Below are 26399 nucleotides of genomic sequence, written 5' to 3'. Positions count from 1 at the left end.
GGTGAAGACTTGGCCCGTCGTGAGACGAAGTATGCTGTGTGCGGAATCCCATCAGTTTATGCTTCGGAGGAGTCGGGAATAGGGGCTGCAAGCGGTTTACAGACCGAATCAGGGACACGGCGCCGCGGTACGAAGTAGCCCAAACTTTGGCATATTTCGGCCTCGGAGCCCATCAGGGGCTCTTGAGGACAAAGATTGACTATCCTAGCGGCAAAGGAGTCGGCAAGCGCTTGAGCTTCGGCCTCGCGCCCGCAGGTAATCTGGTAGAGCGAGGAATCCCGATGGCCTGTATATCTGGGAGGTTGGCCGAGGGGCCGGTTCTGCGGATAATGGCCTCGGCCTTGTCGAAAGTGGTTTGCTTCCGCACTTGAAGCCAGGCCCGGGCTCTCCGCTTCGTCGCTGATCTCGTGGACCACCCGGGTTGCCAGCGCGATGAGCGCGTTTACCAGGGCAGAGGAGCAGTACCGGCTCGAGCCGCTGCAATAGTCTCGGAAGAAGGGGTCCTTGCACATGAGGCAGAAGGGAGGTAGTCCCAGGTGAGGAGGGCGTCGAGGATCTGCCGAACCGAAGCCACCGTACACCCGGCGCACGTCCACCTGTCGGTTTGCGCGTGTGATGCATCGTCAAAGGGCAATGACGGGGAAACAGGAGCCGCCAGGGCCGGTGTCGAAGTCGCCTTGGGAGCCTCGGTCAGTGTGCTGAGGTCGCTCGAGCCCGAGGCAGAACGGTGCATGGTGGGCGACGGCAGTCGGCTCAGGCAGTGCGGGCAGACGGCTTCGTCGAGAATGGAGCTGGAAGAGCCCGCCGATGATTCCTGTTCACCTCCATCTGACGAGCCACGCCCGTTTTCACCGTTCAGGTGCGCCAGCTCCTGCAGAATGGCTTGGTGAGACTTGGTCCCCTCGACCAAGTCTTGTATAAAGGCATTGCTGACTTCGACGTCGTTGATTGAACATATTGCGCGGAGTAGTCGGTCATGCTCCTCGTTGTACCGCCGTAGACTATCGATCTCGGCCCGTAGATCGTCTTTGGACTTGCGTCGCGGGTGGTCGTATACGCGTCCTTCTCCGGCCTCGTCGCATCTTTTGCACGGTGCCTGGCCATCATCACACTAGAGAGCGAGAAACCAATCAGTGAAAGTATCCAGCTAGGCAGGATATGGGATGAGACAGACGACTGGGGGCTCTTTGGGCTTTGGCTTCGGGTGGGCTATCGACTGACCTTTGCTCGTTTCTTGCGGCACCTCTGACAAGCCATTCGTATCAGCATTCGACGGGGCATTGTCTTTGCTGCCAAGTGCAGTAGGGGCCCGTGGAAAGGAACCGCCTCCTTATGTAAGGTACGCCTATCGTGCCCGGGGCCAGTCGAGGTCAGACCCTGAGGTATCAAGACAACATGGCTTAGGCGTCACGGCGAGATGGTGGTCAGGGCCGCGATCGCCACGTGCTGTCCATGGCAAGGTTTAACGTGCCGGCCCCGAGGCATGTTTGTGCATACGTACATGCATATATATCTTGTATTTATGTATGTATATATGTATGTACATATGGTTGCCCTGGTCTGCATGAGCTCGGGTAGAGGGGATCAGGGAACAAGGTTTGGTGTTTGGGTCACTACAGCACCGACGTGCTGCAACACAACATCGCAGACGTCATGCCGACCTCGATGGCGCGCAGGTGGGTCGCTTTCTGTCACGTCGCGCCACATTTTGTCTTGCCTTGTGTCAGAACGGTGGTTCTGCGGCTCGGGCCTAATGAGGAAATAGGTGGGTATGTACGATGGATCAAGGCTTAATGCAGCAGCTTGTGTGCAGCTGCAAAAGAGGTTGTATTGATTGTGATGATTGTGTGTGTTTTTTCTTCTTGAGGCCTCCTTGGAGGCCTCGTCCCTAAGGGGGAAATTGGCTGCCGGATTTGCCCGGTGTCTGCACGTGATGATGCACGTGATCCGACATGTGTTTCTACCCGTCAGTTCCGACACCTTGTCTCGTCTTTGTCCCCCCGTCATGTTGTGGCGGCCCAAACTAATTGGCAGGGGTAGTTCGAGCACGATCTCAGTGCAGCCGATCATTAGCCCAAGGGCGGGGGGTCTTTAGAAAGCTTACCCCTGACTCGTATTGTGTGTGACACACCGCCACTAGCTCGAGGCAACCCCAGGTACGGATACTCAGGATACTTTATGTATCTAGTCTTCTCTAGCCTAGCACGTCTTTTTGCTTTTTTGGAGATGTCCCAAACGGTAATCAATACTACTAAGTTACTAGTTATAGTAATTAAATCTCGCGATAACCTCACTTTCTGGATGCCAATTGCCTTTGCCTTATGTTACGAAAAGTTGGAGCTACTGTCTAATGATTCAGATGACACTAAGTATCTGGCTTCACGACACCTCTATGTTATGTCAGACATGTTTGTCGATGTGTAAGTGCGCCTCACCAATCGTGACTTACGACAGCGCCATTTCCAGAGGGGAAACGCGCATAGCTAAGTTACCGCTAGGTGTGAGGCGCCCTTGCCTAATACGGCTAGATACATGGAAGATAAATATCGCGCATAGAACGATTAAGGGGGTCCTGGTTTAGGGCCATGCATAGGTGATGATTCGTTCAAGAAGGGTGCCCTGCACATGGAGATCGTTGGTCAGCAGCGTCCTGCATCTTTTGCTGCAGGTCATCAATCCTACCACCTGTTCTCGGATGGCTGCCGTCACAGCCCAGAAAGGATTAGTTAACCATGAAATTGCACTGCCGGCCGAATCGCGCTTCTGCTTCACCCGACATTCTCGAGATGGTTGCAATATGTACACAGCAATGACCTGACGTCTTCGTTCTACGAGCTGCTATGCCGCAGCCACAGTGTGCTTCCACCTCTCTTAGCACTTTTTCTGCCAGATTTTTGCGTTGTACCAGGCACTACGCCCTCTTCTTGAGATGGCTGCGTTTAGAGGCATATGGAGGGGGAAGGTGGGCGTAGTGGAGGGTCTCGTGGCAGCAGCTCGGTTGGAGCGCGATGAAGCGGGATAGTGCAGAAGTACTTTAAAGTAGAGCTAGAGAGAAGAGGAGTGAAGGCGAGGGTGGGAGATGTGGGGTCTCGGAGACGTATGCGAGAGAATGGTCAGGGGCCACAACTTGCGTCACCAAACCGCGTCCTTTTTGGGCGCATTTCAGCGACACTACTTCCAGGTACATGGGCACAAACCGCGATGATGACGTTCGAGGTGCGGCAAGGGGCTATTTACCTACCCCAACCTCCAGAATTGCCGCTTTTGGCGGCTCCAACACTGTCTGTTGATCTGAAACGTGCTTGTGAACTACGCCCAGAAGAAGGTTAAGACATTTTTCGATTCTTCTGCGACATAGGCTTTTCCGGCTCTCCGCCCGCCGAGCCAAGAATATAGCGTCTAGATTGGGCAAAAGCAGGCTCGGGTAAGTCTGGTGGGCAACGGTCGTGGACATGCGCGAGTAGTTCATACTCCTGTGGAGCTAATGAGCGCCGAAGTGCTCCTTTATTGTCCTGACTGGCTTACTATGTAACATAGTGTACACTACAGTATTATTTCTGTTTGAGCTGGTCTTTTACCAGGAGGAGGCAGAATTCAGCCGGGCAGGGAGGGGCTTTTGCACAAACTTCATGCATGTTTCGAGAGACGGCGCACGTCTGGATGGCGTCATCTTGTCCTCTTAGTAGAAGCGATTTTGACCAATGAGAACTGGAGCTTAGAACATCAATAACTCTGGGCTGCGCGTATGATTGGTCAAGTGACGCCAAGCTGCATCAGAGGCTGTGCACCTGATGGCCGTTAGGACCTGCGGGACGGAACAGAGTGAGTCAGTCAGTCACAGATCGATCGTAAGAGACAGGGGTCACACAACAAGGGGCACGGTTGGTGTGGATGACTGAACAACGATCGGGAAGAAGATCCCCTGTGTATCGGGCAACGAAAGACTCTTGATTCTCTATCTAAGTGATGGTGAAAAGTTGGCTTCTTATACTTGGAATTTTGGGCTGAGTGGCGATGTCGCCACCTAGGCAGCATGTAACGGGCTAGGCCCTGCTGGACATGGCAGTGCCTTGTCGGTCTAAGCACTGTTGCTCCAGTAACGGCTTAGTCTATTTTGTTGGAGGATTTCTGTCCTTCTATTTTCCTTTCCTTCTTCTTTCCTCAGCTCGAATGTAAAACGCACGAGGACTACATAGCTGTAATTTACACTATTAGAACCCATCACACAGCATAGATGACGATGTCACCTAGAAGGTTCGAATCCATCACTAATATGGCATTACGAACTGCTTGCTGCCTTTAGGCAGCACCGTGAATGAGCGTCTTGATCTTGACAGGGCGGTAGAAACCTTTCGCCAGAACGCAAGTACGGTACGGTCAAAGCCTTGAGATGTACCTACGGCAAGCAACTGCCAACTGGTAAGTTAATTTTCTCCTCGATGCGTGATACTGTAATTTCGCATCTCGAATTTTTGTTATTTGAAGAGTTCAAAGAGCATGAGAGGAGTATCTGCAGATTATGGAAGGGCCGGAAAAATTACACGATATGTATTTCGCGCAGCATCGAAGACTGTGAAGCGTAGACTGGTACACCAGATTCCTAAATACGCTACAACTTGGCGACGCGTGTAAGCCAGGATATCACAAGTATTGCGGCAGCGAAAAATGCAGCGGCTGTACAATGTTCGTTCAACCGCTTGGCAGTGGCTTATTCGATGCTCCACACGCCGGAGCGGGCAACCCAGGGCAGCTCAGGGCAGCTCAGGACAGGCTCAGGCGGCTCAGGCAGCTCAGGGCAGATCAGGGTAGCTCAGCCCCTGCTCAGGTAGCTCAGTCCCTGCTCAGGTTCGGCACGTACTTACTCAAGGTGGATCAGGTGGTGCTAATGGAAATACAATAGAGTGTGGACTTTCAAGGGTAGACCATGATTGCTTTGTCGCGCGGCTGGAATAGATCTGAGGAGCGTGTATCCTGAAGCTTCGGGAGGATTCTCGCGGCCAGCCCTTCATGGCAGAACTGGTTGCTCGCTAGCTTGCTGGGAAAAAGTAAGATAGCTGCGTGCCTCCCCTAGGTAACTGTTAAAGGCACCACGATAGCCCAATTGACCTCCATCATGCCGTAAGAAGTAATGAGCAGGCAAACATTCGAGGAGCAAATTGACGTTTTTCAAGAATGCTCGTTCCTTAGTTACGTTGTGTTCTAGTCACATTGACGATCGATGCACTTCCCGCGACTGAGAGCCGATACGATGCCGCCCACGTGGTTGTCCTTGACAATTGGTTTGTTGCAAAGGACGCTGGACGCTCGATCATGCACGCCTTTTATCTAGGTGTGGATTTTTAGGTGGCCCGACGGCCGTTCAAGCGAAAGACAGAATTAATGTTTAACGACGATTACGCCAATACACATTGGAAGAGGTAGGAGCCAAGTACACAAGTTGTTATGAAGATCCCAGTGGGATTGAGTGGAGTGGATTCCAACCTGTCGAGAGCGTTGCCGGGGTTGATCTCTGATGCAAGTCTGTCTCAGCTTCTGGGTCGAGACCGAGCCAAGGATTCGCTTGATCGACACGGATCTCCGCAAAAGACCACGGCTGGTCGCGATCACGCCATTGCTGACGACGCAAGCGGCCGGAAAGCGCCAGGCCAAGGCAACGCCGAGCCGCGATCGTCGCATCAAAAGTTCCCGCCCCGTATTGCTGATGACGTATCACCTCAATGCGTTTGCTCGTGAGGGTATTTAGGTACGTACATGTTGCACTGCACGGGGCAGTACACTCGCAAAACCATTAATTATATATTGGCTGCCGGATGTCGAGAAGAAGGTCCGAACAGAGTGAAGCCTCTAAGTCTCTCTAGGTAATACAGCTCGAAACCAGGTAAGGAGGGAGGTTTGTGGTCCACTGAGGGGTCCGGAGGATCTCCTATTCGAACGGGATCCTCCAAGGAGTCCGGTATATCTTTTACTGGCTCGGGGACCTCAAGAGATTGAACTATCGACCTAATAGCTTGGAAAGCTATTGATCGGGGAGATCGAGCTGAATGTGCTGACGTAGATAGATGGCTTACGCGGCCTTCAGTGAGAGACAAGGAGTGCCCTCTTCCTGATAGAATGTATATTATACCTGAACACGGGATATGAACATAGGGAAGGCACAGAGGGATATAAAAGGGGAGGGCTAGACGGATACAGGGCAAGACAAGAGAGCAATCAACACATGCACATCACCGACTATCAGATCATCTGAGGAGAATCTACCTACGAAAAGTCCCTTTATTCACTTTTATGCCCACTTTTGATCTCTCCTTCGCGAGACCGGAACCTCCAGAATATCGCAACATAGTTCCTGAACCATACTACTAATATTCTTCTGCATCATATACGCTGCTAAATATGAGATTTACCATCGTATTCACTATACTCGGGTAAGCAAGGGTGATCCTAGAGGAGTTGAGCTACGTTTACATAAACGCTAATGACATTCTCAGTCTCTCCGTCTGCGGTTCGTACTCATTGTGAGCCACTGAATTCCGCTACTAAATCCATGGGCAGGAAGCGAGGCACTATCGTGCCAAGCTCAAGGGAACGCAAGAGGAGCGATATGCGTTTGGGGCGGTTGTCCAGGTGGATGGAGGTCTGTTTTCTGGGATACTGGCTGCCAGGACGGGCAACGCTGTTGCATTTAGTGGGAGTGCAGCATACTGTCTCGTGGCACAAATAACATCGCACAGGCTGTGGAGCTTTAATGGAATCGAGAAAACCTTTGGCTTGTAGCGGGTTGATGTGGCAACGCTATTTAGTACCAGTAGCTTGCTAGGTTCACGCTGTTCTTGAACTCTATCTCCAGGGCGATCTCGAGGGCGCAGAGTTGCAATCCACTCCACTAAATCCACTGGCGGAGCCAGTGGAGTGGGTGGACCTTGACCCACGGAGCTCGTCAGTGCCGTGGATCCATTTGAAACCACCGTGAAGTGGAATGGATGGTGTGGATGTAGTGGATTAGTGCATGATTCCATTACGTCAGCAATCGGTGAAGTTATTTCCAATGCCCTAGTCGTGCCCGCCCCCACTGTGCCCAATCCTCCGACTTATGGAAGTCCACATATAGGGGGTAGTTATCCGTACAACACATTTTGCTGAACGTACAACAAAATGTGGCTCTGTGTGGCTTGGTAGCGCGCCGTAGCGCCGATACCGCAAAGTTTGTATGCGGGCGCCCCCTAGTCTAATATCGCACCTCAGCAGGATTTTGGCATGCCATGCCCACAGAGCGTCACAACGTCGCATCAACCTAACGCATCTGCATTAGAAGTGAAGCTTTTCGCGATATCTCTCCACACCTACTACTTACCGCCGCCGCCGCAATGGATTATCCGTACCACCGCGAATTCGATTCAAAGAAGGCCGCCCAAGATGCCTGTCATACAGTCGCCAAGGCACAAGGCCACGCCCTGATTGTACGATCGGGGAGGGATAACGACGCCTACATGACCTGCTCGCGGGCTGGCGGGCATCGCGATTCTACTGACCCCAGCGCCCATAGATCAAAACGCCGGGCGAACTAGGCCACATACAAATGCGACTGCGGCTTCCGCCTTATTATTAAGAGGAGCAGCGAGGGCGCCTGGTTTCCGAAGCCATCGCCGTCCTCTACAGACCACAACCACCCTCCTGTGCCCGCGATATTACACTCCAAGTATCGCGCCGAGCTTCTCAGCGAGCATCACGACCACATTATCCGGCTCTACAATACAGGCCTCAAGCCATTCCAAATTGCCGCCCACCTCCGCAGCCTCGCCCCCGTCAAGAGCCCCGACCTCAAGCATATCTCGAGCCAACACATCCGCAACGCCCTCGCCGCATACCGCACCGCAGAACTCGCTGGCCGTACGCCCCTGCAATTCCTCTATGACCAGCTACGGGATTCGTCTTGCGGCTTCTTTTTCCGGGATACACGTGACCAAGATGGCCGGCTGACCGGCCTCTTCATCGCACCACGCAGCGGTATCGAGCTTTGGCGGCGTTTTCCGAATATCCTGCTTTTGGATTGTACGTATAAGACCAACCGGTTCAAGATGCCGCTTCTCAACGTGTGTGGGTCAACCGCAGAGCGGAAAACCTTCTCTGTGGCCACTATCTTCCTCAACGGGGAGGCCGAATCACAATACCGCTGGGCTCTGCAATGCCTACTCCAATTGGCAGCCGAAGAGGGCATTCCGGCGCCGCGGATCATGGTCACAGATCGTGAGCTTGCCCTAATGAATGCAGTTGTTGCTTTCCCAGAATTACACCACGTAGTTCACCTGCTCTGCCGCTGGCATATCAACAAAAACGTTCTTACCAAGTGCAAAAAGCACTTCCCTGCTGCAACAAAGGAAGGAGATCGCACAATCCGAGCCCCTACGTTCACAGCCTTCCTCAAAGAGTGGGCAGGCATCGTTAACGCCCCTAATGAGGCTATCTATAACACACTGGTCCCCGCGTTCGAAGCAGCCGGCCATCCGCAGGCCGCCGTGGATTACGCTATCAATACGTGGCTAGACCCCTGGAAGGAGAAGTTCGTGATGTGCTTCGTTGACCGGCACTGGCACCTCGGGCATACAACAACCTCTATTATAGAGGGCATGCATTCTACGATGAAGCGGTTCCTATGGTCCTCGATGGGCGACTTGACCTCTGTTTTCCAGCGTCTTCGGGCCTTTTGGCGTTCCCAGTCAGACGAAATACTCAATTTGCAGCAAATTGCGGTATATAAGGTATCAACGTCTACTCTCAAGCCGGTCTTCGCAAAAATCCGACCGAACCTCTCTGCCTGGGCCCTTCAGAAAATAGGGGTTGAATATCGCGCTGTGCCGCTTGACGTGGCTACTAATGATCGGGCAAATCCGCCGCTGGGCTGCTGTGATACCTACTTTTATTGTAGCTTTAAGAGCAGCCTTGGTTTGCCGTGCCGTCACGATATCTTCAAACGGCTCAAAAAATACTGCTGCTGTCGCCGCCGTTCCGTTCGAAATGAATGAAGTTGACGTGTTCTGGCATCGCGAAAAGCCTCAGGGCATGAGCCCTGACGACGCCCCACAAGATCCGCTCCCTATACACGGCAAAGGCCGGCCACAGGGCTCGTTGAACCTTCAAAAAAAAGCACACGTCGCGACCAGTCGGAATTTGAGGTCGTTGAGGGCATCGAGCGAGCTGAGGCCACAAGGCCGCCGCCGTCAACAGCGCCGGCAGCGCTGACGGGCACAAATTCTACACGCAACACACGCAGGGGCAAGGCTGTCGCTGTCAACACCACTGCCAGCGGCGCTAATATGACGAGGCAGGCGTTGGAATACCTTCATACACACGGCGACTCGTACGAGCCGGGCACAGAGATGCCACGGGCGTATCAGCGCGCCGCTGCTGCTGATGACTCTGATAACGAGCTTGCTGGCGAGACGCAGGGCACGATCCACTGTTATCAGGCCACGCAGCCAGCTACACAGTGGACTTCACAGCGGGTCACGATGCCCTCAAATCGTCGAGAAGAGGAGGATATAGAAGATGAGGATGACCCTTTGGCCGATTTCGATGAGATGGAACGGCGGGTGGATGAAGAAGCTCGTGCGCGGCGAGTTTTGGATACAGATGACCCGCTGTAGCTACTTCCTTTGCGATTGTGTTTAAATTGACGGTGGTGCGCTTCGTATGACTCTAAAATCGACTCCCTTCCATAGGTAAAAGGGTATCACGGCCGGCTTCAATGCCTTGAGGAACGAGGAACGACGTGACGAAAGGATCTTTCTTCCGCCTCTTTCCCCCGCAAACCTTCCACCCCCCTACGCACGGACCGCATGCCGCTCCGTGCCCACCAGCCACTTTCACCGCCACCTGCGGCCCGCTCCGGGCCCACCTTCTTCCTGCTGCCCGCTCCGGTCCATATCTTCCTCGCCGGATTCTTACTCCCGGCCGGCCGCCGGTAACTGCTCCTTTTTTTTTGTCCCCGTGCACGATGCCGCGAGAACAGCCAGTCACGGTTTCGCCCGAAGAGGTTCGGCGCACCTTGGGGGATCTTGAATCGCACAGGTCCCGTCGGCGCCGTTCACCGCGGCCCAGATTGGTGGCACGACAATCCACTCGGCCTGTGGGTTGGATTCCCATCGCGATCCAAACAAACCGCCTCCCCCCTTCTCGGAGGCGAAGAAATGGATATGGAAACTGAAGCTGGTACTCGTGATTGACGAGGTCAGTATGCTGGGAGGAGCCACTCTGCACAACGTCAGTCGTCACCTGCAGGCACTCCGTGACTGTCCGGACGAGCCGTTTGGTGGGATGCCTGTCGTTCTACTGATGGGAGACTTCTACCAGTTCGCCCCCCGTGCGGGAAACAAGCCTCCTGATCAACAGACCGCCGGACCGAACACAGACCCCCCCCTGCGACAAGCCACCATCTCTCACCACAGCGGCTGCAGATTGTGGTACATGTTCAAAACCGTTGTGCTCCTCGAAGACCAAGTCCGCGCACGCAACGATCCCCAACTCCGCGCACTCCTGGATCGAGTCCGTAACGGCCGGCAGACCCAGCAAGATCTGAGCTTGCTCAATGCCAACATTGTAGGACGCTCCCAAATCACCTTCCATGACGGTTTGCGTGCTATAACGCCGCTGAACCGCACCCGCTGGGCCCTCAACATGGAAGCCGTCGTGGGCTGGGCGCGCTTCAACAGGCAGCATATCCGTATCTTTGTCTCGACTCACACCTGGCGCAACGGCACGCTTTCTCCAAACATCGTAGCGCGAACCATAGGACAAGGTGACGACTCCGCCTGCAAAGTCCCCGGCGTCTTCTTCTACGCTCAGGGCATGCCTGTGGTTGTGAACAAAAACATCTACACGGGTTTGAAAGTGGTGAATGGGGCGGACTTTACTGCCGTGGACGTAATACTCGATCCCAATCACCCAGGATACCACTTGGCGGATGACGTGACCATCCACTTCGGGCCGCCGCTCGGCATTCTTCTGCAGTCCGAGGAGACGAAAACCTTGGCGATACCCTCCCTCCCGGTGGGGACGGTTCTCATCCGCCCCATGTCACATACACTTGATTCGACTAACTCTCACTTCAAATTCTTGTCGGCAAGATGCACGCGACGTGGATTGCCCGTCGTACCGGCGTTCGTTCTCACTGATTACAAAGCCCAGGGTAAAACCTTCGTGGAGGTACTGTTGGAGCTGCGTGGAAATCGTGTGACCAATGGTGAACCCTCCAAGTGCGATTTTACGAGCCTCTATGTGCAACTGTCCAGGTGCACCTCGCTTCGGGGCATCAAGCTTCTTGGTCCCGTGAGGTACCATGATTTCATTGGCAATGGGCTGGATCAGGCCATACTTGATGGAATGCAGAGACTCAAGAACTTGGCCGCGGAAACGAGACGGTTATACGAGGCCAAGGTTTCGAAAAGTAGTGGCAGTATACTAACCATCCCGATAGTTTGACCCTTTCGTACGTCGTAGCCACGATCGGCCAGCTTCTACTCGATCTGCGGTGCTGTCGACTAACCAAGCGTATCCCTTCACCGCCGACCAAGCATGGCTGCTGACATGTCCATCATATGCGACTCCATCCCTCTGCTTTACCCTGCTCCATCGCGACCATCATTTGACTCATCGCCGTCCCACTTGTCCCGCCCGGAGCTCGACCGTACACGGACTCGGCAAACATCCGAAGCTGCATCGGGAATCGGGAATCCCCATATTGCTCGATGATGTCGCTCTTTTCCACCGCGCTTCGTAGGTCGTGCCATTGCGATGGGGTCATACCGAGTGTCTCACACTCTTTCTTCTTCTTTGCATCCCACCACGGCGGCAGTATACCGGGACAACGCTCGACGCGCTCCAGGAAACGCTTGAAGCCACGCAACCCGTTGGCGGCACCACCATATATGCTATCCGCGTCTGCTTCGCCTTCAATGTTGTACATGTCCTCAACGCGCAGTCGGTAGGCGTCGATCAGCAGCCCGTAGACATCTCTTTCCGATCGATCATGCAGCCAAGTGCGATTTTCAAGACGCGTGAAGGGGCGGATGACGCCCTGTTCCAACCCCTTCGGAGGCGATGAATTTCCCGTTGTAGGCCCATCTTGGAACGATGTCGTGGCGTCGGCCTGTTTGCCACAAACCTTCTTATGGACCTTCCAGTCTGCCTTCTGGCAATCCCTGGAGCAGTACGGCGTGGTGGAACATTTCGCGCACCTCTTGAGGAGGGCAACTTCAGGCGGCGACTTCTTGCAGCTATTGCACTCAAGGGCCATGATGACCTAATTCCGATGACCAAATCGTTGAAGGTTGCTTGTGTGAAGAGGCTGAATCAATTTGAAGCTCATTTGTGCCGCAGGGGTGGAGATGAGGGGTAGGCTTAAACAGGTAAGGTGCTGTAGCGGGTCCAAGCAGCCGCACTACCACCTCTCTTCTCCAACAGACTTGTTTTTATAAAAACAACCCGAATGCTCGCGCTCGGCTATGCCCAACTCTCGTCCCGTTCCTCAAGGCATTGGCGGACCCTGGAAGGGGCCGGTCTCCTGTAACAATGCCTTGAGGAACGAAGAGACGAAAGGATCCTTCTTCCGCGCCCTTCCCCCTCCTAAAACACGGACCGCATGATGCCCCGTGCGCTCTCCAGCCACTCTTCACCGCCACCTACTTCATAGCTTCCGGCTACCCGCTCCGCCGCTCCGGCCCGCTCCGGCCCCTCTCCCTGGGCCCGCCTGACCGCTCCGACCGGCCGGCGGCTCGCCCCTCACTTCGTGTGTGTCGTGACCGCCATTTCCTACCAACAGGACCACCAAAGGGTCTTGACCTTGACCTAAGCACTCCGTAACAGATTATCCCCCTCCCACTTCCTCCCAGCACTTGTTTCCCAGCATCATGCCGCGAGAACACCCAGCCACTGTCGCACCCGAAGAGGTTCGCCGCACCTTGAGGGATCTTGAGTCGCAGGCGTCCTATCGGCGCCGGTCCTTTCAACACCCTTCGCCACTGGCCAGAGTCCCCCATGATGAGATCCTCCGTGTCTTGCGAGATATGGATCGCCAGCGCGCCGAAGACCGAACCCGCCGCCGTGAAGCTCAATCCCGATTTATTGCTCAATCCCGATTCGCTGCGCAGACGCCGCCGCCTGCCACTCCGTCACCGAAACGACCTAGACAAGAGCAAGCGCCTCCTACTCCACCGCCGACGCAGCCAAGGCGCTCCCCTAAAAGACCCCGGCCGACGCGAGAAACGGTTCAACTTCAACGAGACTCCATCGAATCTATACTGCATCACTATAACACCACGCAAGAAACCGTTCAGCTTCAACGAGACTCTGTCGAATCCATACTGCGTCACTATAACGCCACTTTCCGCGTCAAAGAGCAGGCATCATCGACAAGATCCTGGTGCAACGAAGTTCCAGTTGCCCTCCAGGTAGAGGCTGCGAAATCTTTCTACCAAGCGTTTACCGAGGAATGGACGTTGCCGGTTTCCCACTGCGTCTTCTGCTACAGGAAGACACCGCCTTTCGAACTCGCCACCATACAGTGGAGGGATCGCTTGTCGCCCTCCATGCTGCAGGCGACCAGGACTATCCGAGAGTGTGGCGCGTGCCTTCCGTCACATGAGGGCGCCAGAGTTGACGTGTGTCGCGAGTGTCGCGCCGGCTTCGATAGCGGACGGCTGCCTAAAGCTTGCTCGGTCAATAACATGGCCATCGGCTGCGAACATCGATACCCCGACGAGCTTGATGACCTCTCCCCCGTCGAAGAGAGACTCATTGCCCTGCACACGCCTTTTGGCTACATCACCAAGTTCACAGTCGACAACAAGACCCGTTCGGGAATCAGCTACCGCAAGCACGTGAAAGGACACATCGTCGTATTTCCAAACAAGGTGGACGATCTTGTTGCCACCGTTCTTCCCCATCCCTTGCTGCAGGCTATTGAGAACATTCACGTCTCTTGGAGCGGTTCGGCTAAGCCTGGCTCCGCAGACGTCGGACACCTGCTTCGGGTGCGCAAATCTCGAGTGGCAGCCGCCCTGGCATGGCTCCAGAGCAACAACCCGCTTTACGAGAATATCGCGATCAACCAAGCAGAGATGGACGGCTGGCGGTATGCCGATGGCTCCACTGTTCCGACCGTCATCATGGACCGCATGCAAAGAGAGGAACCGTCGACCGTTGAGAGGACACAAACGGACCATATAGTCCCGGACACTGACCGAGGCTTGGCGGAAAACAGCTTTACAAGCATCGATGAACTCGTAAACTCCATCGATCCTACCCTCATCGCTGAATCTTGCGATTTGGACCGTACTCTGTCGACTGAGCAGACTCAACCTTCCCCTGGTGAGCCGGCGACAAGAGTCGCCGGCTCGGCCGCCATCGGCCAGGAAGTTGATCCTGTCTACGAGACGTCTTCGTCCGGCATGTTTCCTCTCGATGGTCCGGCTGCCTTCGCCGAGACCGATAAACTGTCGTTTCTGGCCGACATCGTCAACGCCAATCCGGACCGACATGGCAACTCTGTGCCGTGCGTTATGCAGGTCCGAACTACAGGAGACCAGCCGTTTGTCCGAGTAGAGCGTGGTGCGGATTTTGCAGACAACCTGCACGAAGATTTCTTCCCTCGAACATTTCCGAAGCTTTTCCCGTGGGGAAGGGGCGGCCCGAAATCGAAGGGCGACTCGAGTCATGGCCGACAAAGCGACGCTGCCGACCGTCGTCCGAATCACTCTCTTCAATACTGGACCAGATACGTATTGCAACGGCATGGAGGCCGATTCGCCACCCATCCTGTGTTTTGTTTCTTAGTATTCAACACCCTCCTTCGCTCCACCAACCGCCGCATCAGCATGGTCTCTCGCGAAGGAGAGAGCAAAAGCGGGCATAAACGTGGATAAAGGGACTTTTTGAAGGTCGAGTGTCACCCGATCAGATGTTTTTTTTTTCTTTTTTTTTTCTCCCTCCCCCGTTCAAGCAGCCCCTTTTATATCCCTCCACGCTTCTCCCAAGTTGATATCCCGTTTTCAGGTATAGTATACATTCTATCAGGAAGAGGGCACTTCTTGCCACTTACTGAAGGCCACGTAAGTCATCTACGTCAGCAACATCAGCTCCATCTCCCCGATCAAATAGCTCTTCTAGCTATGAAATCGATAGTTCAGTCTCTCGAGGTCCCCGAGCCAGTAAAAGATATACCGGACTCCTTGGAGGATCCCGATCGAATAGGAGATCCTCCGGACCCCTCAGTGGTCTAGGAAGAAGAAACAATAGTCTGCAGACTTCCCTTACCTGGTTTCAAGCTGTATTACCTAGAGAGACCTAGAGACCTCAACTCGTTCGGACCTTCTTCTCGACACACCCCCTTAGCTATGAGCCGTCCCAACGGGTCAAAGCTACAGCCAAAGGGTTATAGGTCCTCAACGAGGTTACCGTGTAGTCGTGGCCGGGAGACCTCCCCTAATATTCCTATGCGGTCAAGGGCCTCTCTCCTAACCGTCTTACTAGAATCCGGTCTCGTAGGTCTTCCATCCGGGTCTCAAGCTGAAGCCGGGTTTTTAAGTCAACTATTCCAATCATCTCTTGGAATTTCTGTAGTTTCTGACGAGGGAGTGCCTTGGTTAGGCCGTCTGCTTTCATCTGTGCCGTAGGAACCCAACGGACTTGAATTCTTCCTTCTTGAGTCTCTTGGCGTAACCAATGCCGGTGGATATCAACATGCCGTAGTCTCGTTGATAGCTTCGCGTTAGTCTCTGCAAGCAGTCGTATCGTTTGACTATTATCACATTCTAGCTGTAGCGGGTCCGGAATCTGAAGGTATAAGGACCGTAGCATCCGGCTAAGGAATATAGCTTCTTTGCTGCTTCTGAAATAGCTAGCAATTCAGCCTCGGTGCTAGAAGTAGTGACTGTTGCTTGTTTCGAAGCTCTCCACGCAATAGATCCGCCAAACAGGGTCATGATATACCCTGAGAGCTCTTTCTGTCGAGGAATTATCGGCAAAGGATGAATCACTAGAGCAAAGGAATATATCGGCTCTCTTATCGATTGATCCTCCTAGGCGAATTCCAAAGGAACGGGTATTATAGAGGTAAAGAATAACCCGGTCTGCTGCCTTCTGGTGTGTTTCGTCGGGGTTCTGGTTGTGTCTAGCTAGCCGAGAGACCGCAAAGGCGATATCTGGTCTCGTTGAAATAGCAGCAAAGAGGATAGATCCTACCTTCTGTAGGTACCTATGAATTTCCTGTTCGCTTGCTTGGCTAATAGAAGGGAGTAGCTCTTCTGTTGTCATTGGTGTGTCTGGAAGCTTTGAGGAAAGTCGGTCCGGTCCTAATAGCTTGTGGGCTATTTTCTCGATATAGGCATCTTGCGTTAGCCAAATCGTCTTCTTAGTCCGGTCCCGAAGGATGTGTATGCCTAGGAACCAGCGGGGCTCCCAAGCAATGTCATTTTATATCGTTCTTGCAGTCCTCGCATAGCCTCCATAGCTATTCCTTGATCTTCTTTCTTATAGGCCCAGACAATATCGTCAACGTAGAAGAAGACAATGACTGCCCCTTCTTCATCACACAAGGTTCTTGTGGGACCTTTTCGAATCCTAATTCCTCTAGGATCGGGTAAGGTGCTGTTGCCAAAGTAGAGGATCTTCGTAGACCGTATAGGGCTTTCCGGAGTAAAAGAATTCTGCCTGGCTTGCAGAATCCGGGAGGCATCCTCATAAAGACTACCTCTTCCTCGAGTGGACAGTTAACGAAGGCGTTTACTGCATCCATTTGATCAAGTTCGAGGTCGAATTCTGCTGCAATAGCCATGAGTGCCCGGAAAGACATCCCTGCTAGGGTCGTTGCTCGAGTCGGTAGATCCCCTTTCCTGCTGGTTGCCGCAGACCACAAGTCGAGCTTTGCACTTTGAAGGTACCCATGCTTGTCAGTCTTATAGATAAAGACCCATTTGCAGTATAGAACTTGTTTGCCAGCAGCCCTTTTCCACGGAACTTCGATAAAGGACCCCATCTCTTCGTGCGAGGCTAGATGGTCCTTTTGGGCTTTAACGAATTCCTCTTTAAAAGGGTGCTTTTCTAGCTGCTTGGTGTTTTCTGGTGGGCCTGGTAGGTCCTTCTTGTGTACCTTAGTCTTTGGTTTAAATAGTCTTCCAGCAGTAAAGGCTCCATGCACCCCGTCCTCTATAGGAGTAGGATAAAAGTCATTAAATCTGTCCAAAATCGGCAGTGGTTTGAGTTCCGGTCTACCCTATCATCTGATCAGACGATTCCTTGGTAGACAATGTAGAAAGAGGTCTGTTTGACTCGTTGATTGATAAAAAGGAAGCTTGCCAGGAGTTGTCAAACCGCCCCACCCCCTTAGGGGTAGCAACCGGAAGAGAGACCAAGAAGCCTGCCTCAGGATCTTCTTCTGTCAGTGGAGGTGTTATAAGAGAAGCTTCTTCAAGCGCCTTAACCCTCTTATAGTCTTCTTCGTCTGGGTCGGTCTGTTCCTCTTCGTCTTCCTCGTCTGAGTCTTCGTCGAACACGCTCTCAAGCTCCGATTCTTCGTCAAGGATTTCCTGGTTGATTTTCTGGTCCTCCGGTATCTCAACGCGTTGAATAAGATCATTGATGCTAGGAAGCAGCTGCGGCTGCTCGAATTTCCCATCAAAATAGGTAAATTCGTCAAAAATAACATCCCTTGTCGAAATAACCTTTCTTCGTTGCGGAATCCAGATCCGGAAGATATTAGTCGAATTATATCCAACCAGGTATCCTATATGTGACCGTGGATCAAGCTTCTGCCTCTTTTTCTTGCCTAGCTGTGCGTTAGAAGTCATAGCGTAGGCCCTACAGCCGTAGGCCTTGAGCTGGGCATGCTGTTGAGGTTGATCCTTCTTCGTAAAGAGCTCAAGAGGTGTTTTCCAGTCTTCTGACGAATTCGGAGTTGAATTCGTAGTCCTAGGGGCTCGAGGGGTTCGATTCCGTAGATAGCAGGATGCTTCCACGGTCTCTTTCCAAAGGTCGTGAGGAAGGCCTGCTGCGATCCTCATCTTGCGAGCCCTTTCAATAACAATTCCACCGGACCGTTCTGCCCTCCGTTTTGGGCTTGTGTATTCGAGGCTGATTTTTCTGCTGAAATTCCCTTCTTTCGTAGCCACTTCTTAATCTTATTAGTGAATAGCTCTCCGTCAGACCGTACAATTTTCACCGTGTAGTCAAAACGAAGCTTCATCCAGCTAACGAAATCTCGAAGTGCGGCTAGGTGGTGCTTTGAATGATAAGTCTTAAGGAAGTAGGGAAAACCATGCCCGAATATGCGTCTGTGATGAACATCACACGGACATAGCCCTCGAAATCAGGGTAAGCTCGGTCCAGTCGATCCAAATCTCTTGGCAGGGCTCTTGACGTTCGTCTCGAATAGGGTTCTTCGAGAAACCTGTCGTATTGCCCTCCCTTGAGCACAGTGCTGGCATTCGTAGGTTTTTGGGCCTCGAATATGCACTCCTTTTCGTAATCCTAGCTTATAAAGAGCTAGGGGTCCCGGGTGACCTAGTCTGGCATGCCAAAGGCTAGCTTCTGCTGTCGCTGTCGGTCTTGGGTCCCGGGAGCCTCTTCTTCTCGGCTTAGAGGCTTGAAAACCGCTTCTTCAATATCCTCCTTCTGAATAGGCTGGAAATCGAGAACAAACTGGCGATATTTCCGAAATAAAATACAAATCGGTCTCTTGTCTCGGTAGACTAGCCTTGTGGGCTCTGTGAAGGTATCCCAGTAGATTCCTTCGTCTCGAAGAGCCTGAAAAGATACCAGGCTTGCTGAAAATTTCGGACAATAAGCAACGTTCTTTAATCGTAAAGACCGTAATGACCCGTCTAGGGCCGTGACCGTAACGTTGACTCTGCCGTAACCTTTGATCCGGACTTCTGAATCCCTGTGACTAGGTATTCGTTTCTTGCTTTTCTAAAAGATCGGAATTTCGATAGGTTATTGCAAATATGTAAAGAAGCTGCTGAGTCTAGCAGAGTCGACTTTCGAAGAGGGTAGTCGTTAGAGGCGGTCGTTTGGCTAGCCTTAAAGACAAAGGCAGGGTTTGCGTGCCCAACGATTCTTCCGACTATCCGACTCTTCGGTAGTTGCTAGGCCTCCTTCTCATGACGGATTTTTCCACCTTCTTTCTTAAATCTGGGTCTTTTCAAGGGCCTTTTGCACCTTTCTTCTATTCGAGGATTCGAATCACACCATGAGGGCGTTTATCCTCGAAGAGAGCCCAGCAGTCAGAAAGAACATGACTTATCCGTCCACACGCAGGGCATCGGTTTTTATCGGTTTTATCGGTTTTCTCAGTGTTTTTGGTTGTGTCAGGTTTCTTCCCTTTCTCTTCTTTTCGGTCTTTCTTCAGAAGGGTTGTTTTCATCAGTTTCTTTATCAGCTAGAAAGCCGGCACCTCTCTTGATTCCTCCTTTCTGCTGGTGCGGCTGTTGCTCTGCAATTTCTCTGATTTTTCTAGCAACAAGCTGAAAGGTCCAGTGAGTCGAAGAAGGTGGTACTGCTGCCAAAGTAGGCGTGCTTCCTATAGAGTCTGGTCGAAGAGCTTGATAGACCCTATATTGAGCAGTTGCTGCTTCTTCATCGATTCTTCGGCTATCTTCGTAGAAGATAGTAGCGTATCCGTCGCTAAGAGGTCGGATGACGCTAGCTATATCTCGTAGCCACTGGCCTGTTAGTGCCTCAGATAGGAAGTAAAGGTCAGCTTCTTCTATAATCTCTTCCCACTTAGTCAGCCAGTCTAGTATGTTAGTCTTAGTACTAGCATGAAGGTGACTAGAATACTGCTTCCTAATTCGGTCAGTCATAAAGCCGCGTGAAGGAGCAGTCGATGCTTCCAGCTTCTGCAGCCACTGCCGAAGCGTATCCCCCTCTCGAAGGGAGGTAAGTTTAGCAGTGCTGATAGACTCCGTAATAGCTGTACGGGCTGCAGTGATTAGCTTAGTCTCGTAAAGGTATTCCCTACGCCTGCTTTCATAGTCAGCAGTAGCAACAGAATAAGCTCTCTGATTTATGGAGTTAAGGTCGACATAGTGGGTAGCTTCTTCAGCAAAGTCAGTGAAGCTAGGTCGGTTAGGGGGCTCCAGAGCATTTGATCCGTCTCGAAAGATCAACTTGTGGATAGGGGTAATAATCAATAGTTCTATCCACACGGGCTCTAATATTGTTCCCAGTCCTGGGGCTCCTAGATCGTTCGCTTCGTCGCCATAGCCGAGTGAGGGAGAAGGTGTGAAGTGCCTTTCTCAAGGTTGCAACACCACCGGAACAGCTGTTTCTGGGCTCCACTGTCAGACAGCCTGTCAGATACAAGCCAGCGTACCGTCGGGCCCCAACACCTAATATTAGATATATATAGGACATATACAGTGAGCCGGATAATGTATCTGGTGATAGAGAATGTGTAACAGAAGCAACTTCTTTCATCAAAATCACCGATTTGCATGGCTCAGGATAGGGGCATCTATCGAATAAAACCAGGCAGATGGCCAAAGCGGGCTTTTGGCAGGGCAAAAAAGAAACATAAATCGAAGGGTAAAATTTCCCAATTTTTAGTATCTTTCCCTTCTATCTCTAAGCCTCCAAGGGACTCGAGTGTATCAGATCAGGCTTCTCCCAAGTTGATATCCCGTTTTCAGGTATAGTATACATTCTATCAGGAAGAGGGCACTTCTTGCCACTTACTGAAGGCCACGTAAGTCATCTACGTCAGCAACATCAGCTCCATCTCCCGATCAAATAGCTCTTCTAGCTATGAAATCGATAGTTCAGTCTCTCGAGGTCCCTGAGCCAGTAATAGTTATGCCGGACTCCTCAAAGGGTCCCTGTTCGAATAGGAGATCCTCCGGACCCCTCAGTGGTCTAGGAAGAAGAAACAACAGTCTGCAGACTTCCCTTCTTACCTGGTTTCAAGCTGTATTACCTAGAGAGACCTAGAGACCTCAACTCGTTCGGACCTTCTTCTCGACAAGACCACGTCAAAATTTGGCGTGGACTCAATGAAGGGTATTTGTGTGAAATATCCATGTCGGTTGAGATATTGCATATGGTCTTTCGGGATGCCATGTTTGTCGATGATGTCGATGATGCGAAGTCTTGGCTTAGAATTATAACGGCAGACCTCATCTTTATTTTCCATGCATCCGATAAAAAACGACGTCCACCAGAGCTTGCCAATTCCAATCTCTTGTTCGTCCTCCGCGCTATGGTTGCCACCGACAATAGTGAAGTCGGCAGAGTCACCGAGGCCTGGAATGTAGTCTTTCTTGAGTTTGATGGATGACTTGTCGCAATCGGAGGTGAAGTAAGGGTCGTTGCAACCTTTCAGCACCAGTCCCTCCCACCGTTGTGTAATGGCTCGTGCGAATAGTTCAGTGAGCCGCTCAGCAGCATTGGCTGAGGAGAATGCAACCACTTCGCGGAACCCGACCTCGGCAAGACCAGGGATCCGGCGAACCAGAGACCGAAGTAGTCGTCGCCGCTTAGCATGGCTTTTTCTAGCGCAGACCGTGTCGTCCAGCAACAGAAGATCGTAGAACATAATCATGAGATGTTCATTCATATTGAATGGGGGGTCTTGGGCCGCTCCAAGGAGCCGTCCTGATCGTCTGACGTGTTTACGAATTTTGTGGAAGGGCTCGATTACCCTACTGTCGTCGTTCCATACCAGCAGCTCGCCCTCCAGTATGCATTGTTTCTTGATCCTGCAGCCTGCCGTGCCAAGGTCGAGGCTTTCTCGTAACGCGCGATGAAGGCCAATGCGGTCGATGGTAGAGTCCTCCCACTCTTGGAGAATATTTTGATGCAGGCTCCGGTTTGCTTAAGTCAACATGAAGTTGACAGTATTCTCCATCGTATTTCCGCCCACGCTCATTAGTCTTGAGCCAGCCAAGTGGCAGCAATGCTTGATGCTCCTTGCTTTCGCATAAGCTGGCCGTTCAATCATGACTCCAACCTGCGGCTGTAGGACTTTCCTCAACTCTTCCCAGGGATTTACCACGGCCTGTAGGGTGTATTCCGGATCTCAAGTCCCCTAGGATACTTACGGCAACTTGGATTGAATTCTGAAAACGGAGGAGATTCCACAAAACGGATGAAATCTGCCCATCGCCAGTCTTTCTGGGACAGAGGCCGGATTGTAGTTTTGGATAGCATGCGAACCAGCCATTTGGCCTCAAAGCTGTTCAATCTTCGGAACAAACTGATGAGCAGATCGTCCGAGCTGCTGCAGGGTTGACGGTATTTCCGCTCAGTTTCTTCTCGCAGATCAGCGGACGAGAAAGGTGAGAAGGCTGCAATCCGATCGAGCACGTCGTCAAGTTCTTGCAGAGTCACTTTCGACCCATCCTTGGTTCGCAGTCCGTTATAGCCATAACGCGCTCAACACAAGTTGCGAAGTCCGGGCCGTTCCTGGTTTGCCATATCTGTAGCTCCTTCATTCGGGACGATCCAAGACATTGTGCTTGTTGGACAATCCTTTCAAGCTGAAATTTTGACAAGCCAAAAACTCGGTCCGGCCTGCGTTCGGGAAAGAGGCATGACAAGAATGCCACGGCTTCTGACCCTAGACGTGGGATGGCTGTATCATGTTTGTCGAACCAGCCAACAAGACTGCGCACATCGAAGTCCTGGGTCTTCTGAATACTGAAAGACCTCGTGTGATTTCTTTCGAGTTCACTGAGGAGTTCACATAAGAGATGCAACGGAAATGGCATATTGGCTGAATATTTGTAGTCCAGGGCTGTTCAACCAGAGGATGGCGAATGTATGACGGAATGAGTCTTAGCACAAGCTCTGGGATGAGCGGAGGGGAGTCGTAATCCAACTTATAAACGATGTCCTCCCCTGCTCCATTTCCACTGAATCTATGGCCCTCGAGGCGAACTCAGACTTGTAGCATGCGGGTGGGTTGCTCCGTCTAATGACGACGTCGTGAATCTCGTCGCTGCGGCTGACAGCCCTTGCGACATAAGTACCCATTCTGCCTTGCCAAGTTATTTGTCGTGACTGGATTCGGCACCTCTAGTTCGAAGGTTAGGGTGGGACTACTGACCTCGCAGCGCAATAGCCATGAACGGCAAAACATGTTCACGGCTGGACGCTCGAATGCGACCTCCTTGGCATCCTGTGCCAACCCAAAACGGCTTCACGGCAACCGGCGCATGTATATTGTCACTTGATCTCTGCCCCAGCGCTATTTCCAGAAAGTAGTATCCCACTCGTACCTGCAACAAATGCTGCGTCTCGTTGCAAACCGTACAGTACGACTAGGCTCTAGCAGACTATTGTGATCCGTTGTACTCATACTTGACAAACCCGCCAATCCCTACACGCCTGATAGGGGTTGCAGAGCATCTCAAACATCTCGTCGTAACCGATGAGGAGATTCATTTCCTCAGCATATCCTGCCCTCGAAGGCTTCGGTCTCGTCATTCCATTGCAGTGTTATGGGAAAGTGGCTGCCGCCGTTAATCTCGACTTCAAGAAAAGAACGTCCGTCATCAGCGCAAAATGTACTCCTTCCAGCGTGGTATCGGCCCCGATTGTTTCAGACCTCCAGAGCCCTCCGGCCCCTCCACCATGCTCTCTTGGGCCTTTCAACGTATACTCATGGCGGGCACTCCCTTGGTTATTTCCGAGCCAGACCCGTGAGAGCTTGACTTTGTTCACTGTTTTCGCGGCTCCGCTCGCCCCCTCTGGGCAAGTCTTCCGATGCCTTCCACCGCTTCGGCGACGCGCGCGTGGTTCGTCATCCAGCGCCTGCTCTGCGGGCCCATGAGGTGGCTGGTCTCGCTGCTGCTGCGGGTCCTGTTTGGCATGCTGTTTGCGATCCTTGGTGCTGTGGCACTCCTGACAGACGGGATTGGTATTGGCAAGTTGAGCTTCTAAGGCGCCGAGACGAGAGCTGATGTCGGCCAGCTGATTTCGAATTTCGCAGTGCTCGTTGTAGCAAAGGTCTCTGATCTTGCGGTCCGTCACAGCAAAGAGGCTGCCACATGTACCATGCCCCACCCCCCTTTCGGTAACACCCACCTTTCGGTAGCGCAATTGAAAAAAACTCCACCAAAAGTCTACCATTTGAACTACATGAAATATGACCAGAACTCGAGATTATAAACACCAAAAATATATCATTCCGTAGATAAATGGACGCTCCTATCTGCACCGCGCTTTTTTTACCACTCTCCCGGATCTGGTGGTGACAAAGGGCCTCAGGTGCCGTCCTGACTTCCATCACTGAAGCTGACTCCACCTCCGAGACCACCTCCTCCTCGATCGCAGAATTCGGCACAACGGGCATCTCTTGACTTCTACTTTGGGGAATGGCTTCCTGGGCCACAAAAGCTTCACTAAGAGTCATAAAACGTCTGTTCGCGTTCTGATTCGCTCTCCTCTTCTTGCTTCTCTGCAGCCGGGCCACTTCTGCCTCCAGCTTCGCAATTCTGTTGCTGTGCTCAGCAACCGTTTGTTCTTGGGCTTCAGAGCCTCTAGTGATCACAGCGTAACTCATCCGAGTGCTAGGAGCCTTGTTCTTTCGAAATCGCGAATCTGGCGGCTGGTTCTTGGGTGTATCATCAGGAGCCAAAGCGGCGCAGAATTTGTAGATGTCTCTACCGGATCTGCGTGAATATCTGCATGCCGGAATGCCTCGGATCGTGAGATTGGCCAATTTCCAGTGACCCTCCAGCTGGACAACATATTCTTTGCTGTCATTCCGACCTCACGTGCTTTGGCATGGGCGCATATAAACTTGACCTTATCAACGGGGGCAGAATCCGTCAGACAAGTTAAATTCTGAAGTTATTTCCGATGCGCCGCTTTGAAAGCCTTGAAAACACCGTTATTCAGTGGCTGAAGGCCATGAGAGCAGTGGGAAGGAAGGTAACAGCAGTAGACGTTGTTCAAAACGCACGTGGCCATCCATGCATCCTGGTCCCGGTTAATAGTGATTTCTAGGAGATAAATACGGAAACGCACCGTTTCATGGCTTTCATGTCCATTTAATATGATCAGCCTAGCACCGACTCATCGGCAGGCTGCGTCTCAGGCAAATAGACTCTCTCAAGCCACTCAATAGCGACAGGTGGTCCATCCATCCGTTCGGCGAGGTAATGTAATTCCGGTCGGCAATTTTGCCGAATTCCGTCACGAACCACTCTTTCTGGAGTTCTTTGCCCTTGAAAATGATACCAGGAGTAAGGGCACGGCCATCCGCAGTGATGGCTTCGATAAATGAGGTCTAGTTGCGGGACTGTGGTCCCTTCAGCAGGGCCTTCCGTTTTGGGTCTGTACTGCAAACCACAAGACTTTCCAAACCTGGAGAAAAGACGCTGGTTAGTTGGAATAATGAACGGCAAGTCAAACGCTCACCAAAGCCAACATCATACCGCCCTCGGCGACATTCACGATATTCTCCGGTTTAATCCGCCCATACCCCTTGTCCCTGATATCGCAGTACCAGTGAACCGCCCGAGGCGTGAAAGTGTTAAACCTGTTAGCTTCCTGACGTCTTTCACGCTTGTTTTTGATCTCCGGATGGCGATTGATGAATTTGGTGGACCGGCTGCGGCCTGCTGTCCGCTTGTTGTTCAGTTGCGTTTTAGAGTCTCCACGCAGGCGTGGATCGGTCTATTGGAGGGAGCAGAGCCAAGAGACTCTTGACAGATGATATAGGAGACAAACCGAGCCTTATGATTCTTTCTCAAGTGTTTGCGAGCCTGGATCTGATCAACCAGGGCTGCTTGGACTTTTGTCAGTCAGAATCATGCTGCCGAGGTATGTCGTACTTTTTGAGCGGCGCGATACTGTGACAAGACGTTGTTTGTGATTTACTATATGACAGTTGCGTTTTTAGCCTCAACGTAGACACGTCAAGGCCGTTTTGAGGTCTTTTTGGACATGTGGTGGAGGAATAATGAGAATAATCATCGTCGGGAGGGAGAGGAAGATTACGCGGCTGAATGGTAATTTCGCGCGCAACATTCACACAGAACACAGCGCCCTGTAGAAATATTTAACTACCAAAAACTGGAATTCGGTCAATTCTCTATCCGCTCCAAGTGACTGCTTGCGAATATCTTTAAAGTTGGCTGCAATCGGTGTAAGTGAAATGGTAGACTTTTGGTGGAGTTTTTTTCAATTGCGCTACCGAAAGGTGGGTGTTACCGAAAGGGGGGTGGGGCATGGTACAAGTAGTGCTCGCAGCGACAGTTTCATTACAGCCGACATGATCGATTCCACTGTCTGCTGGCATGTGGCAGGATTTAAGTGCCTCGTTCACATAGGTAAGTTCTTCCAATTCGATGTGACCTTCGAAAACGGGATCACAACTGGAGTCGTCGACATTGTATTCGCGAATA

General features: G+C 52.1%; 4 protein-coding genes across 4 annotated transcripts; 1 reads left to right on the top strand and 3 right to left on the bottom strand.

The window, feature by feature from the left end:
• Nucleotides 1–11587: 11587 nt before the first annotated feature.
• Nucleotides 11588–12289, bottom strand: HRG_11315 (MYND finger domain-containing protein; the record flags this gene model as incomplete). Its single annotated transcript, XM_044869785.1, has 1 exon — nt 11588–12289. The coding sequence occupies one exon, from the start codon at nt 12287–12289 to the stop codon at nt 11588–11590; it is 702 nt and encodes a 233-aa protein (XP_044715047.1).
• A 1291-nt stretch (nt 12290–13580) lies between these two features.
• On the top strand, nt 13581–14826 carry HRG_11314 (PIF1 protein; the record flags this gene model as incomplete). The annotated part of the gene is made up of 2 exons (XM_044869784.1): nt 13581–14545; nt 14694–14826. 2 exons carry the CDS (start codon nt 13581–13583, stop codon nt 14824–14826), a joined length of 1098 nt encoding a protein of 365 aa, XP_044715046.1.
• A 2432-nt stretch (nt 14827–17258) lies between these two features.
• Nucleotides 17259–18050, bottom strand: HRG_11313 (Integrase, catalytic core; the record flags this gene model as incomplete). The annotated part of the gene is made up of 1 exon (XM_044869783.1): nt 17259–18050. The coding sequence occupies one exon, from the start codon at nt 18048–18050 to the stop codon at nt 17259–17261; it is 792 nt and encodes a 263-aa protein (XP_044715045.1).
• A 1305-nt stretch (nt 18051–19355) lies between these two features.
• Nucleotides 19356–21601, bottom strand: HRG_11312 (ATP dependent DNA ligase domain-containing protein; the record flags this gene model as incomplete). The annotated part of the gene is made up of 3 exons (XM_044869782.1): nt 19356–20280; nt 20943–20962; nt 21014–21601. 3 exons carry the CDS (start codon nt 21599–21601, stop codon nt 19356–19358), a joined length of 1533 nt encoding a protein of 510 aa, XP_044715044.1.
• Between the last annotated feature and the right edge of the window lie 4798 nt (nt 21602–26399).

This window comes from Hirsutella rhossiliensis (assembly GCF_020360975.1).
Source record: "Hirsutella rhossiliensis strain HR02 chromosome Unknown scaffold00020, whole genome shotgun sequence".
Lineage (NCBI taxonomy): Eukaryota > Fungi > Ascomycota > Sordariomycetes > Hypocreales > Ophiocordycipitaceae > Hirsutella > Hirsutella rhossiliensis.
This window is presented reverse-complemented; position numbering and strand designations above follow the sequence as displayed.